The 14,568-nt window shown below is 41.4% G+C and overlaps 1 protein-coding gene across 10 annotated transcripts in view; it reads right to left on the minus strand.

The window, feature by feature from the left end:
- ASTN2 (astrotactin 2) overlaps positions 1–14,568 on the minus strand; it is a 1,032,549-nt gene that overhangs the window by 193,834 nt on the left and 824,147 nt on the right. For all 10 annotated transcript variants that reach the window (XM_070066427.1, XM_070066421.1, XM_070066416.1 and 7 more), the window contains one exon: positions 9,579–9,844. In XM_070066427.1, the coding sequence (XP_069922528.1) occupies positions 9,579–9,844 (266 nt within the window). The remainder of the gene's footprint in view (positions 1–9,578; positions 9,845–14,568) is intronic.

Below are 14,568 nucleotides of genomic sequence, written 5' to 3' on the forward strand. Positions count from 1 at the left end.
ATAGTGTCTTCAGAACACATTACACTTTCATTTATTGTACCTTATTGAAAAAGTTGGAGAGAGGTAACAAGGAGAAAGTGAATATGGCAAATGAGAACTATCTCAGGTGATCAAGACAAATCCTCACTTTACCAGTTGCTGTTTTTGGGATCTTGGGGCAAGTGATTTAACTTCTCTATGCCCCACTTCTCACATTGGGAAAAGAAAGATAATAACAGCACTCACCATTTGGGGTTAATGAGAGGGTTCAATGAGCTAAGTACATAAAGTACTTTAGCTGAGCTCTTGGCATCACTGTATGCTCAGCAAATGCTTGTTAATATTAAAAGTACAAGGAAAAAACATTCCGTCATTCTATTTTGAATTACATTTAATAATTGAATTTAATATCCCATGGGAAAAATGCTCTAATGCTCTACTCTATGACATGCAAAAATGTTTGCATTTTCTAAGACTAAATGTATATATGCATTGTATATTTTATTGAATCTGGTAGCCTTCTGGTTCCATGAAAGAGCTATGGTTTCAAGTAGGCAAGCCAAGTATTAAGTTCCTCTTTTGTAATTGACCATGAGCGTGTTGAGTAACATGCAGATTATTTCCCCCTCTTGCCTTTGATCTTCCCTGTTGCCAAGGATTGCTTGACAATCTGATTCCTGGCCAGTTCACCTCCTTCTCAGAATGCTCTGCCCACAACACCAGAGGAGATTTAAGGTAGATTATAAGGAATACTTGACTTTCTTAATCCTTTTTTAAAACTTATTTAACAGGTAGAGTTATAGACAGTGAGAGACAGAGAGAAAGGTCTTCCTTCTGTTGGTTTACTCCCCTAATGGCCGCTGTGCCAATCGGAAGCCAGGTGCTTCCTTCCGGTCTTCCATGCGGGTGCAGGGACCCAAGCACTTGGGCCATCCTCCACTGCCCTCCGGGGCCACAGCAGAGAGCTAAACTGGAAGAGGAGCAACAGGGACTAGTACCCAGCGCCCCAACCGGGACTAGAACCCGGGGTTCTAGTCTAGTCCTCCCGGGGCTAATCCACAGATTAGCCAAGTGAGCCACAGTGCTGGCCTACTTTCTTAATCCTTAAACAAGGAATTTCCTAAAGAAATTTCAAAATGAGAAAGACATAGGAACTAGGGTTGAATGATGTGATACATCTCAGCATATATCAGATTTATCTGGGAATCTTGGAAAAACAGATTCCCGATCCCATCTCAGAGAATCAGAATCAGTAGGAGGAGGTCAGGAAGCTACGTTTTTAACAAACATGTCCTCCGTCTTCACCTCAAGTGATTCTGATCCACATCGAGACACTTTGAGATCTAGAACTCTGTTCTCAATGAGGTCTGCTCTTCTGTCTTAGTCTGCTTTTTATTATTTTCTTGATATCTCAAATTCTTTTTAAAATATTTATATTCATCTAGTTAAATGGCAAAGTAACAGAGAGAGAGAGAGACAGAGAATCTTCCATCTGCTAGTTTACTTCCCAAAAGCCTCTAATAGCCAGTGTGGAGCCAAGTAGGAGACAGGAGCCTAGTACTTTACCTAGGTCCCCCAAGTGGGTGACAGTGGCCTACGTACTTGAATCATCATTTGCTGCCTCCCAGAATGCATTGCCAAGAGGCTGGATGAGAAGCAGAGGTGCCAATATTCAAATTGGCACTCTGATGCAGGATGCAAGCATTCCAAGAGGTGACTTAACTTGCTATGCCACAATGCCCATCATTCTCTTCACTTTTTAATATATAATATTGTTTCCTATGTAGATTGCTTCTTTTATATCTCTCACATACACTCAAGTAAAAATTAAGTATCAAGTGCTGGGAGCCTATGCCTGCCTTGCTCCCCGATGTGTCCCAAGTGCTCAGAATAGTGCTTAGCCCTTAAGAGGCCCATAGTCAATATTTATTAAAATTGTATGAATTGAAGTCCTACTCCCCCAGTCATCTCATACATGGACTTCTGCAGTAGGCCTCCAACTAAGCAGTGATCTGATTTAATATTCTTTACTTACTGTTTTAGCATTGGGGTCAACACTCAGAAAACTGGCTAATGCCATGAATCTGCAACCCAGAAAAAAAATCACAAATAATGCATAATTCTACATAAAATCTCTGAGGTTGAGAATTTTAAGACTTTTTAAAGTCAAATATCTGGTGACCCCAAATTGACAATGCTTGCCAAAAACCAGCCCTTGTCCCTGCAATCCACTTTGTAATATTGCTGTCGGGATTTGCCTGGCTATATCTTGCCTTTAACTTAAAATCTTTAAAAGCTATCTATAGCTTACATGGTACCTAAATCCCTCAACATAGTATTCAAAGTTGCCCACAACTCAGCCATCTGCATAACACTTTCCCAATTTTATTTCTCCCAAGTCTTTTAAACATGTTGTGAGAGTGACTGATTAAACACATGAGCTTTGGACTCAGACATCATACAACTCATTAGCTGTGTGATCTTAGATAAATTATTTTCCTCCCTAAAGTCTCATAGCTTTTCTGCTTTGTTTTGGTTTTTATTTGTGCAATGAACGTAATAGTGTGGATTTCAAACATTTTGTAGAGGATAAAGAGTAAGAGAACATGTATCAATACACATAAAGCACTTTTTAAAAAGGCATACCACTGATCTTCAATAATTGTAAGGTTTCATTCTTCAACTCTTTATTTGTGACACATAATATTTGACATGACTTTTTTCCTCCTCTCTTTTAATAGCCTAAACCAGGGCCTGACAAAGTTTTTTGTAAAGGGTAGCAAAATAAATATATGAGGCTTTGCACACCATATTGTTGTCTATAGCTACTACTCAACTCTAAAGGCAGCCATTGATGATACATAAGTGAATAGATGCGGATATACTCACTGAACTTGATTTGCAAATACAGGGGGCAGGCTGGATTTGGCCCATGGGTAATAATTTTCCAACTCTTGTCTAGACTAGCTTTGAAATCACACAGCCCATGGTTCAAGGTTCTCTGGGCCTCAATCTCTTCATCTGTTAAATAGGATAATAATATTTTCCTCATAAGTTGTTGTATGATTAAATGAGATAAAGCATGTAAAGCCCTTAGCAAAATTGTTGGCACAGAGTATATACATCTGATATTATTATCTTCTTCACCAATAGACTTGCCGTAAGCTGTTGTTTCCCTTCTCCCAAAATCTTTTCCATATTCTCCCTTTCATAGTTTCTTTCTCTTTCTCGTCTAATACTTTATAATGCTTATTGCGTTATTTGAAAAAAAAACTGTACATTAATGCAGCATATGCAAGTGATTATAGTTGTTGAAGTGGCTTCTAACTCATCCACTAGACTGTGAGATCCTTGAAGGCTGTACCTCAGTCCCCAGGTTTCACATGTCCTGGATCAGTATCTGGCACACACTAAGCACTCAATATAAGATGATGGTAGTGACAGGGCTAAAGTAATCGTGACAGTGGTGGCAATAAGTGGTAACAATATAGGGCTGGTAGTTGTGGTCATGGTGGTCACTGTTGTGGTAATGATGGTAGTGACAGCAGTTATAGTACATTAATGGTGGTGATAATAATAGTGGTCATCATGACTGTGGCAATAATGGTATTAGCAATTTATCTGGAGGCAGGAGGTGGGGACTGGCTGTTAATTTCTTTACAAAGAGTAGTCATCTGGAATCCTCTTCTCAGTTTTAGCCAAGAAGTAGAAAGGAAGCAAACAAGTCTCTCTGGCAGAGAGAAAGGATTTGCAGGAAGGTCAGACAACCACAACAAGACCAAAATTATACATAGCTCTTGCTAGTGCAGCATGAAAAGAAAAATGCTCAGAGGATTGGGAATCAGGAAACCTGAAATCTAGAAAAGAGCCATCTACATCTATAGAGAACGTTATAGTCCTCAAAATGTTAACAAACTGTCTCTTAATTTTTCTAATGAAGCCATTGTGGGAAAAGTTAGCACCACCCATTTCACAGATAAAGGCGCTGAGTCTCAAAGAGGGCATAGGTATTTCTGAGGTCAGAAATCATGCCTATTTCAATTTCAGACATGGTTGTATAAGCTGAGAAGGTTATTCCTCATCTCAGTTCTACTATTTATAAAAAAGAGAGGTTGATCTATATACAATAAACAGGATATTATTTTAATATCTCTGTCCCTAGAAAATGCTTTGTTATTGGGAGGGAAGGTAAGATATGCATATGTTTCTCCGCCCAGTGCTAAATTTAAGGAATAAAAGTGGTATTTTCTCTGGCTAGGAAATAAACTGTAGGTCACCGGTGCTCTTTCCAACCTCACAATACTTCATTTACTTTCTGGGTAGAAGTTAGAACTGACTTATCAAAGCACCAAAGCGGCCCCTAGATGAAGTTAACTTGCTTTTCTCATTATACAGATAAAGAAACACAGACCATATCCTGATAGCAGACACATGTACAACTACATATAATTAACAAAGACAAAGCCTAGTTGAGGTTCCTATCATCCGTGGATAGGGATAGATAGTATGATTAAAAAAATAAAGACACATTGATAGTGTTGGGATTCAAATGCAGTTCTAACTGTTTTCTGATTCTCCTCTCTTCCCTTTTTGGAGATCCCTTACCACCAGGATAAATTAACAATCACACAAAGTCTTGTACATTTAACCACCGGTTGCACTGAGCCAAATTCTGTGACTTCAGGCTGTGTAAGTGACATTTAACAGGGAGGAGATTTATGCATTAATCAAATTCTGTGTCATAGACCTTTTCCTACTTTGAATGTTCAAAACCACATTACAGAGTGTGATTAAAGGTTCCTTTGCAGCTGAGGCAAAAGGTATTATCATTTCCCATGTAGTCACTGGAATAGAGCCATAGAGACCCCAGCCACTCAATGAGCTAGCGTCCAGTGGTCTCCAAGGCCATTCAGTGCACACCCTGGGTCTTATCCAGAATCAGAAGCCATAACTTCCCCCACAAACCTCAAACAAGTCACACTCCCTAACTATGCCATGTAAGAGCTCAAGATTTCGCTCAGTGCTTCAAATAACTCAAGAAATCAGGGGTTCTTAGTAGAAGAACTTCCATTCTGCACTAGAAGGTCTGTAGGAGAAGGAAATCATTTACTCATGTGCAACTCTATCTGTGATACCACTTATCCATGGAGTTTGAGTTCTAGCTATTTTTATAAAAGAAGTAAATGGTCCTATGATTCCTATATATATAATGTATACTGTTGGGTTAACCAATAGCCTCTCTCATACAAAAATATGAGTTCTACCCCGAAATGTAATGCCTTAGGTGTCAGCAAAGGTATGATATCCAGAAGAGAAAGTACCAAAGGAAGCATAAAAAAGGGAAAGGTCAATTTGAGATGAACACTAACTGCATCATTATCATAGGTAAGATATCTCCATTATATGCTCTGTGTCAGGCACTATGTATTTATTATTTCCTTTGACTTCCATGCAGTAGAGATCATGAAACTATATTTACAGATGTGGAAACAGTGAATAGAGGATTGAGGCTGGATTTCAACCCATGTCAGGGGGAGCATGGAGCCTATACTAACTGCTTCCATATAGACAAGGTTTATTCTAGGAAATTCAGAAAGAAACTCACTCAATCTATCTATTTTTTTCAGTTAGGAAAGGAAACTCCCAGAAACTAAGAAGGACTTGCTCAAGGCCTTGCTGTGACTCAGTGCCATAGCCCATGCTCCTCAACTATAGGTCGAAGTTCTTTCATGTTCCTTCCTTGTGGCCTCTGTCTCAGCCTGTAGATACAGCAAAGAGAAGGGAAAGAGTCATGATGGGGGTTTGAGGCAAAGGTAGAAAAACAAACGATGAACAAAATGAGACTGCTTACTATCTCTTCACCCTTCCTTTGTTGGGTGGCTGTACTGTCCTCCTCCAGGTTCATTTCCAGACTTGCAGAAGGCCTGTTCCACCCATTATAAGAGCTACCTGACTCCCTTGTAAATGTCTAATGTACCCCACTCTCTGCCTGATAAGAAACAATAAAAAACAAAGACTGTCTTTTAGGTTTGGGGGTGGGGAGAAAATACTGCAGACTTTGAAGAAGCCACCTCCATTCAACTAGATTTACCGTTTCTTTGTTGGGATCAATGAGATGAGGAGAGCAGAGAACTAAGATAGTGCCCATGCCTGTCTATCTGTCCTTGCCTCTCCATGGTTTCCCTCTACTCTGGGGTCAAACTCCTCCCCACAGCCTCTGCAGCCCCACCTGACCTCTTCGCAGCATTGTCTACTAAGATCTCCCACAGACTCAGCCCTAGAAACACTGGTTCAGACTCACTTCCTCAAATGGTTCATGTTTGCTCATTCTTTAGTTCTTTGCAGAAACTGGGCCTTCTACCTAGAATGCTCTCATGTTCCTCCTCCTCCTCCAAACCTGGTTCTCCACAGACACTTTATGCACGAGGGCATCAGGGACTTTGTTTCATTGTCACATCCTTAGGGAAGCCTTCCCTGAGCCTACAAAATCCCTTGTTACACACTTCAAACCACCAACCTGACTTCTTGGTAATTTTCTCAGTCTGACTTTATTTGTGTGATTGTTTCATGAACACCTATCTTCTCCACAAGTCTGTATTCTCCCAGAAGGTAAAGACTGTGCCTGTTTGTCATTCTGTCCACTGCTCAGGGCATAATACAGCATGTGACATAGACTGAGTACTCAGAAATACCTGCTTCATGAATGAATGAATAGCTAGTTCTTCCAGCTCTCCAGTAAGGAGAACAGTGACATCTAGTGACCATTTCACACTCTTGGGACTCATGCACCACTAGCTGGCCTCAGAAATATTTCATTGGATTTCCAAAAAATTGAATATTCTGACCATGCTGAAGGGAGTTGGCACACAATCCAGACATAGGGGAATCTGGCTCCTGAGCAATGAGGAAAGAAACCACCACCCTTGCTGCTGCCACACATGAGCCAAGAACATGTTGCAAAAGTCCCATGACTTAGCTTGTATTTTGCCACATTGCAGATGAAGAAAATGTGGCCCAGAAACACAGTCATTGAGGGCAAATTCACAGAGCAGTAAATGGCAATATCCCTAGCCTCATTAACCATGTCCTAGAGAGCCAGCTGTACCCAACTACCAATATGCTGCTTTTCTGATCCTCACTGACAAATGCCAGAGCACCCTTGTTTTTCATTGCAAGCTGCAATAGCCTCCTAACAGAGTTCCCTGATTTTCTTATATTTCCATAATCTTTTCTGCCTTTGCAGCTAGAGATGTGGACTTATATGGGTATATGTATTTTATTCTTTGTTGTTACTTGTGGGACCTCTGATGCACAGAACTATGCCTTGTACTATTTTTTGCAGTGCTTGATTAAGGTCCAAGCACATAGTTGTACCATGCAAGGTTGTGCTTTACTTATACATCCAAACTTACCACCAAAAATGCCAGCTAGGAACTTGGATGTTTACATGTAAACAAACGTTTACATGGCCTCACTTGAGTCAAGATTAACATGATGCTGAATTCTATGATCCTATAGTTATTATTTCTTTGTTTTCCTTTTTAAATAGCTTTATTGCATTTGTATTTATTTCTTAAAGGTAGTATAGTTAAGGGGTGTGGGAGATATTACTTAAATATAGAAAAAGGTATGTGACATAAAACCTATCTTTGAGATTTTCTACACACAATATTATGTTCACATATTTTATATTGATGTGTGTTACTATGGTTCATTTTAGTGGCTATTGCTATGAATTCCATAGTAAGCATATCCACACCATCTTCAACTGCTCTCCCACTGGTGGTCATTTGAGTTGTGTACAGAGGACTCCATCTGCTACATACATTTAATTCCATCAGCTCTCTGCTAATCATATATCTTCATCAGCTTATTGCCCTCAGAATAGGGCCCAAATTCCATGATGTAGTTTACAATATTCTAAATGACCAGGCCCTTTCCAACCTCCTGATCTCATCTTCACTTTAATTCCATCTCCTGGTCTTAGGCATGGAGAATTTATTTTGGCCTTGTATAGATCATGCTGTCTTCTTCTTCTTCTTTTTTTTAAGATTTATTTACTTATTTGAAAGTCAGAGTTACACAGAGAGAGAAGGAGAGGCAGAGAGAGAGAGGTCTTCCATCCAATGGTTCACTCCCCAACTGGCCGCAACAGCTGGAACTGCGCCAATCCGAAGCCAGGAGCCAGGAGCTTCTTCTAGGTCTCCCATGCCGGTGCAAGGGCCCAAGGGCTTGGGCCATCTTCTACTGCTTTCCCAGGGCATAGCAGAGAGCTGGATGGGAAGTGGAGCAGCTGGCGCCCATATGGTATGCTGGCACTTCAGGCCAGGGCGTTAACCCGCTGTGCCACAGCATCAGCCCCAGACCATGCTGTCTTCTGTCTCAGTCTACCCAATACTTTTCCAACCTTATTATATCCATTCTTTCTCTGTCCTCTATGAAGCCCTACTTGGCCATTCACCACCCATTAGTACTTAACCCAACAAGATGCTATGGGAAGAGCATATAATCTGCAGAGTTCTATCAGATTCAGTCAGTAGTCTACCGATTATCTTATTTGGAGGCTCAGGGCTATTTGGGAAATGTTGCAGAGGAAGGACTGGTCATCAAATAGGAGATGTTTTATCCATCTTCCTCATTCTCACTAAAGTAGTAACATCACTATTGCTGGTTTTATGAAATGGGATTTCTGGAAGGTTGCATTTGGAAAAACTTCCATGAGCACAAATTTACAAATAATTGAGCCAAGCAATTCATATGGTCCCTTCAAGCCCAGGTATGCTGCAAAACTGAGGGACACCAAAGAAGAACTGAGGCGATATAATTTCATGGTTAAGCATGTATGCTCTGGAGAAGAACAATTTTGAGCTAATACATTTAACATTTTTGAGGTTTCCTCAGTTGAAATGCAAGCATGATATTATGATGAACCATACAGAATTGCCATTTTCATAAATAAAAAATATGGTCAAATACAAACAAAACCAATAGTCATAAGTAAATCATAGATCTGGTGGAGGGAGATTAAGATTAGTTGTGTATTCTTTTAGTAACAGATATTCAGGTTTTCACCAACCCTATGTTTTCTTCTCCTAGGCATACAGATCAAATGCATTTCCCTACCTTGATTGCAGATAGCTGTAGACAATGACTGGGTGGCAATCAATAGAATTTGAGCTGAAATGACATTTGCCACTTACAGGTTTGACCTATTTACACTTTTCACATATAACCTTCCAGGTTTTTTTTTCTTTTCATGGCAACCATAGAAGCATCAGATCAACAGCAAAAGATGGAACTGACTGAGGCTATGAACCAACTTTGAGCAAAACCACCCAATCAATCCAAAACATCTATTTGTCACTCTGTACATACACACACACACAAAAATAGATTTGAGGATTTCCTGGTGATAGTGGCTAGTGTTTCCAAGCTATAAAATAACTCAGGACATAGTAAGGAGTGGATAAATGCTTGTCATCACCAGTATATTGTTGCTATTGATGATGATAACAATCCCCATGGATGAAGGATCCAAAAAGGCAGGAGGTAGGAGGGTTGGTCAGGTTTGATTTAGCATCTGGACAAGGGGAGCTCACCTCCTTTGTGCCATTGTCTTGAATGAGGGTGTAAAGTGGTACCACTCGGTTGATCTCCAGCAGCACTGGTGTGGGACTCAGTTGCTCCTTGCCTGGTCTGCGGCAAAGGTGGCAGGTAGATGGACAGCGGCCCTTCTCCTCACAGCGGATCTCCACACCTGAGATAAGCTGGTCATCTGATAGCATCTGAGCTGTAAGCAGACCTGAGAGGTAGGTGATGAAGGGCATGGACTTAAACTCCTTCTTGCTGCCCAGCTCTGTGGTCTCTAGAGGGTGAAAAACAGGAAGAGGGAAGTTAGAATTTCTCAAAGGGTTACATTCTTACAGCCAGCACTCTTGCTGGAGTTGTTTTTTATTTAAAAAAAAAAGATTGATTTTATTTATTGGAGAGAGAGAGGTCTTCCATCCTCTGGTTCACTCCCCATATGACTGCAATGGCCAGAGCTGAACTAATCCAAAGCAAGGAGCCAGGAGCTTCTTTCAGATCTCCCATGCAGGTTCAGGGTCCCAAGGACTTGGGCCACCTTCTACTGCTTTCCCAGGCAATAGCAGAAAGCTGGATCAGAAGTGGAGCAGCCAGGACTCGAACCAGTGCCCATATGGGATGCCAGTGCTTCAGGCCGGGGCTTTAGGCTGCTGTGCCACAGCGCTGGCCTCTTGCTAGAGTTTTTGACATAGTGGTTAAGATGCTTCAATGCCTTGGTTCAAGTTCCAACTCTGTGATTCTAGCTTCCTGCTAGTGAGAACCTTGGGAGGCAGCAAATGTCAACTCAGGTAGTTGCGTCCCTGTCACTTACATGGGAGAACTGTATTGAATTCCTGGCTCCTGGATTCAGTTCAGTCCAGCTATTGCCATTGTGGGCATTTTGAGAATAAATCAGTGAGTGAACAGAATCTCTCTCTCTCTCTCCCACTCTCTCTCTCTCTCTCTCTCAAATGAAATAATCATTTTGAAGGGCCTGCTGTAAGGAACTGATATCCACTGGAAAGGAAAAAAGATGATAGAATGATTTGTTCATGATATCTTAGAAAGATCACTGGCCTAAGGATTCAGAAACAAGAATAGTGTCTTATCCTTCAGTTTATAGTAGGTATTCTGTGTTCTCTTTGGCCCTTTCTGCATATTTAAAATTGGTAAGTTGGGTCACATGACTCTCGAAGCATCTTGCAAACTGTAAATAGTCAAAGATATTTTTCCAAGTAGAAATTTCTTTCTGCCTATGGTCAACTCATATATTCTACCCTTCCATTCATATTTTGCTCCTGCTACATGCATTCTGTGAAGCTTAAGACAATGAGGGAAACACTACGTTTCAGTCAAGTCAATTTCAGTATAAATCTCAGTTCTACTCGATAATTTATCTCTATAACCTTAGGAAATTCAATATTCAGAAGAGTATAGATTAATTCTATGAAATCAGGTCAATAATACCAATGAAATCACTCAGAAGTGAAAAAAAGATGGAAGGAGGTAGAACCATCTGGAACAGACATTATTTCTGCTTTCTTTCTGTGTTCACCTGTTCGCCTGTTCAAACTTCTTTTCCTGCCTCTTTCTTCATGCACTCCATTCTGTCCTGTTTCTCTTGACCTATAAAACTAGTATTTTTCTTTGTTGTGCCTTTGCTCACTCTGTCCTGATTTTTCCCTCTGCCTCTCCAAATCTCTTTTATCCATCAATGCTCCATTCCAATTTTGCCTGCTTCAGGAAGACTTTCCTAATTGTGCCAGCCCCTCTTTTCAGAATAAATTATTTCTGTTTATGAAGTTTTAAGTTCACTTTCCCATCCCATTTTCTTCTGAGCTCTTCAAAAATATTATCAACTCTGGGAGAGCAAGGGCAATGGTACCTACTCCTGCCTATCTTCAATGCCTAAGTGCTAAGGATATACTGGAGACTCACGAAAAGAGGGAGGTTATAGAACTACGAGCAGCTAGAACTACATTTATTGTAAGTCTAGAGACTCCAAAATTCTTCTTAGGAATTCTGGAAACCCTGGCAAACACCTCTGGAACTGCTTATATAAAGCAAGAGAGAAAATGGGCAGGCAGGGCTCTGAACCCTCTTCTCAGCCTCAAAGAGGAGTAGCTGTACTTTTCTTTCTTTTAAAGGCTGACTTTCCATATAAGAGTTCATAAAAGTTTCTTGAAGCAGGGTGATTTGTATATCCCAAAGAGTTCCATTTGCATCATAAATCCTGTGGATCACATCCTCAAAGATGCGCAATGCACAATCTGAGTAGCAAAACAAAGTAACACTAAAGGACAGAGCCTGATCCATACAGTCGCTTTTACCAAGCCTGGTAAAGTCAAGGCAAGCTCCTGCCCCAGCGGAAATGGGCCCTGGGTACGAAGGTCTAATAGAAAAAGGAAAGTTTTCTCCTGCTCTTGTCCTCGGCTTGCAGTGACATGCAGCTGATCTGGAAATGGACTTGCCAATTAGAAATACAAATAAATGCAGCCTTCATTCATTACTCTCTGGGCCCTCGGGCCTGGGATCTGGGCTCCACCTTTTCTGTCTGGCTGTCAGCAAATGCTTATGAGCCTTAGATCAAAGGCTCTGGGGGAGGAAGACAAGGCGAATTCCAGCTAACCAAACCTTCAGAGGGATTAAAGAATGGTAGTTACTAAGATAAACAAAACAAGGCTGTGAAGAAGGCATTCCAGCAGCTGGAGAGACAGAGACAGTCTTATATGCAGATATGTCAAAAAAAGATGATGATGATGATGATGATGATGATGACGACTTCGGGAACTGCAGGCCAGATGGATGGTTTTGGAGAAGAGTGACTTCAAACTTGGGAGAGAACAGTCATTAGGGGAGAAGGTCAAGAGAGAGTCAGGGCTGCAAGGCGATTTGAAATTATTAGCCCACACCCTGGCCGGGAGGTCAACAAGACTGTACCATGGGCCAAAACCATCGTATTTATTGTTTTTGTAAATAAAGTTTTATTGGAGCACAGCCACTCCCATTCAGTTATGTATTGTGTATGGCCACAATGGCAGAAGTGAATTGCTGTAGCAAAGACTCAATGACGCACTAAGGATGAAATATAAACTATCTGGCCCTTTACAGAAAAAATTTGGCAACCTCTGTCCGCATCACAGTTTACAGCTAAGGCTAGAGAGTTTTAAAGAGAGAAGACCCACCTACAATCACCATGGAAATATGGTGCATTACAGCAACAACTTTAGAACCAAATAAACTATCAATATACTTGAACTGTGAGTTTCCAAGGAAAAAAAATAAAGTGGGGCATCTTTTCTCTGCAAAATGTCTTTCAATAACTATTGAAAAGGATATTTTTGAAAATGATGATGTTGTACAAACACCTCCAACACCATTTTAAACAAGGGGAGAACGTGTCCCAAGGAAGGAAAAGTGATTGAACCCCTGCCACCCATGTGAGAGATGCAGATAGAGCCCCAGGCTCCTGGTTTGACCTGGTCCAGCCCTGGCCATTTGGGAAGTGAACCAGTAGATGGTAGATGAAAGACATCCTCTTTCTATCTCTGCCTTCCAATAAAATAAATATTTGAAACATAATCTTTAGATCTTCCCTGGTTGGTTTCTGCAAGATATATATTTAGAGTTTTTTTTAATGGTACGAATCTCATTTATTTAAAACAGTATTTCTCATATCTCAAATTTGAAGACTGCAAAAAATAAATGCAGTGCTTTCTTGAGCTGTCCTTAATCTTGGGAGCAGGTCCCTGCCTTTCCAGGGACCTGGGCTCGCACACGCCACCTTCTAATCCCACCTTGCCTACAAAACAGTCCCGAAGCTTAGCCAATAGAACTACTGTACACATTTACAGTAGGGAGCCAGAGTGTGCCCTCTAAGCAAAGGTCGCGCCACAGTTGGGGCATCTCCGCTTCTTCAAGGCAAAGCAGCAGATGAACCCGAAGGGAAGCAGGATGATGGCCCAGAAGATGCCCAAGAAGGTGAAGCAGTCCTCCAGCACCCCGACCCTGCACACCAGGCAGCTGCCGACGACCTCGATGGAGTTGGCAGGGTATCGAGTGACGGCCTGGCTGTGGTGAGTGGGCAGCCCTGTGACGAGGTAGGGGTAGGGCTGCGGCGGGGGCGCGGTGGGGATGGTGCTGTAGCCATGCGGGCCGCACACAAATGTCTCCCTTGGCCGCTCTCCAGGTTGTAGGGGGGCAGCCGGTCCTGCAGCAGGGGCCCGGGCGCTAGGGCCCTGGAAAGCGCGGCGCTGGCCTAGAGTTTGTAATCTATCAGCCCAATAAGTAAGGTTAAAAGCTCTTAGTTTATGCAGAATACTGAACCACAGCATGTAGTATACAATTTATAGCTGAATTTAAGGTCTGGTTCTGTAAAAGGTGGGTACTGAACTATCATCTGGCTTAACCCCATTGCTTAACAGGTGAGGAACCTGAGACAGACACAAGGAAAAAGACTGCAAAATAAATAAATAAATAAATAAATCCCATGCACATTTAGTAACACTGATTTTTCTTAAAAATTGTGTCCTGCTTAAGTTACAACCTGGATAAGACTTGTAGCTGGGAAGACCCTTAGTCATTCCATTAAATTATTCTTCTGTAGACATCACAGTTGTGAAGGCTAATTGCTTCTGATCCAACCCCACTCCGTGGCTAAAATATTATTTTCAAAAAGCAAACCTTATGTTTCTTTTCTGCTTAAAAGTATTCCAGGGCACTTCACCAGACCTATGTCTTAAGCACATAGGTAACGTGGCAATAGACTACCTGGTGCCTCTCTAGTCTTTCACAGTCTCTTACTCTGTTCTACCTGGTCCGCATTTCAACTACCCAGGCTCTAAGTTCCTTGCATTCACCTGTGCCTTTCATTTCTGGCACATGCTCTTCTCTCTACACATAATGCTTTCCTCTCTCCTACCCTGAGCCCTTGCCTTTTTCCTGGCCAACTTTCATTCATACTTCAGATTTCGTTCAAGTGCTAATTCCCCAGGAAAGCCTGAATGCTGCATACAACCAATGCGT

The sequence above is a fragment of the Oryctolagus cuniculus genome, chromosome 1 (assembly GCF_964237555.1).
Source record: "Oryctolagus cuniculus chromosome 1, mOryCun1.1, whole genome shotgun sequence".
Lineage (NCBI taxonomy): Eukaryota > Metazoa > Chordata > Mammalia > Lagomorpha > Leporidae > Oryctolagus > Oryctolagus cuniculus.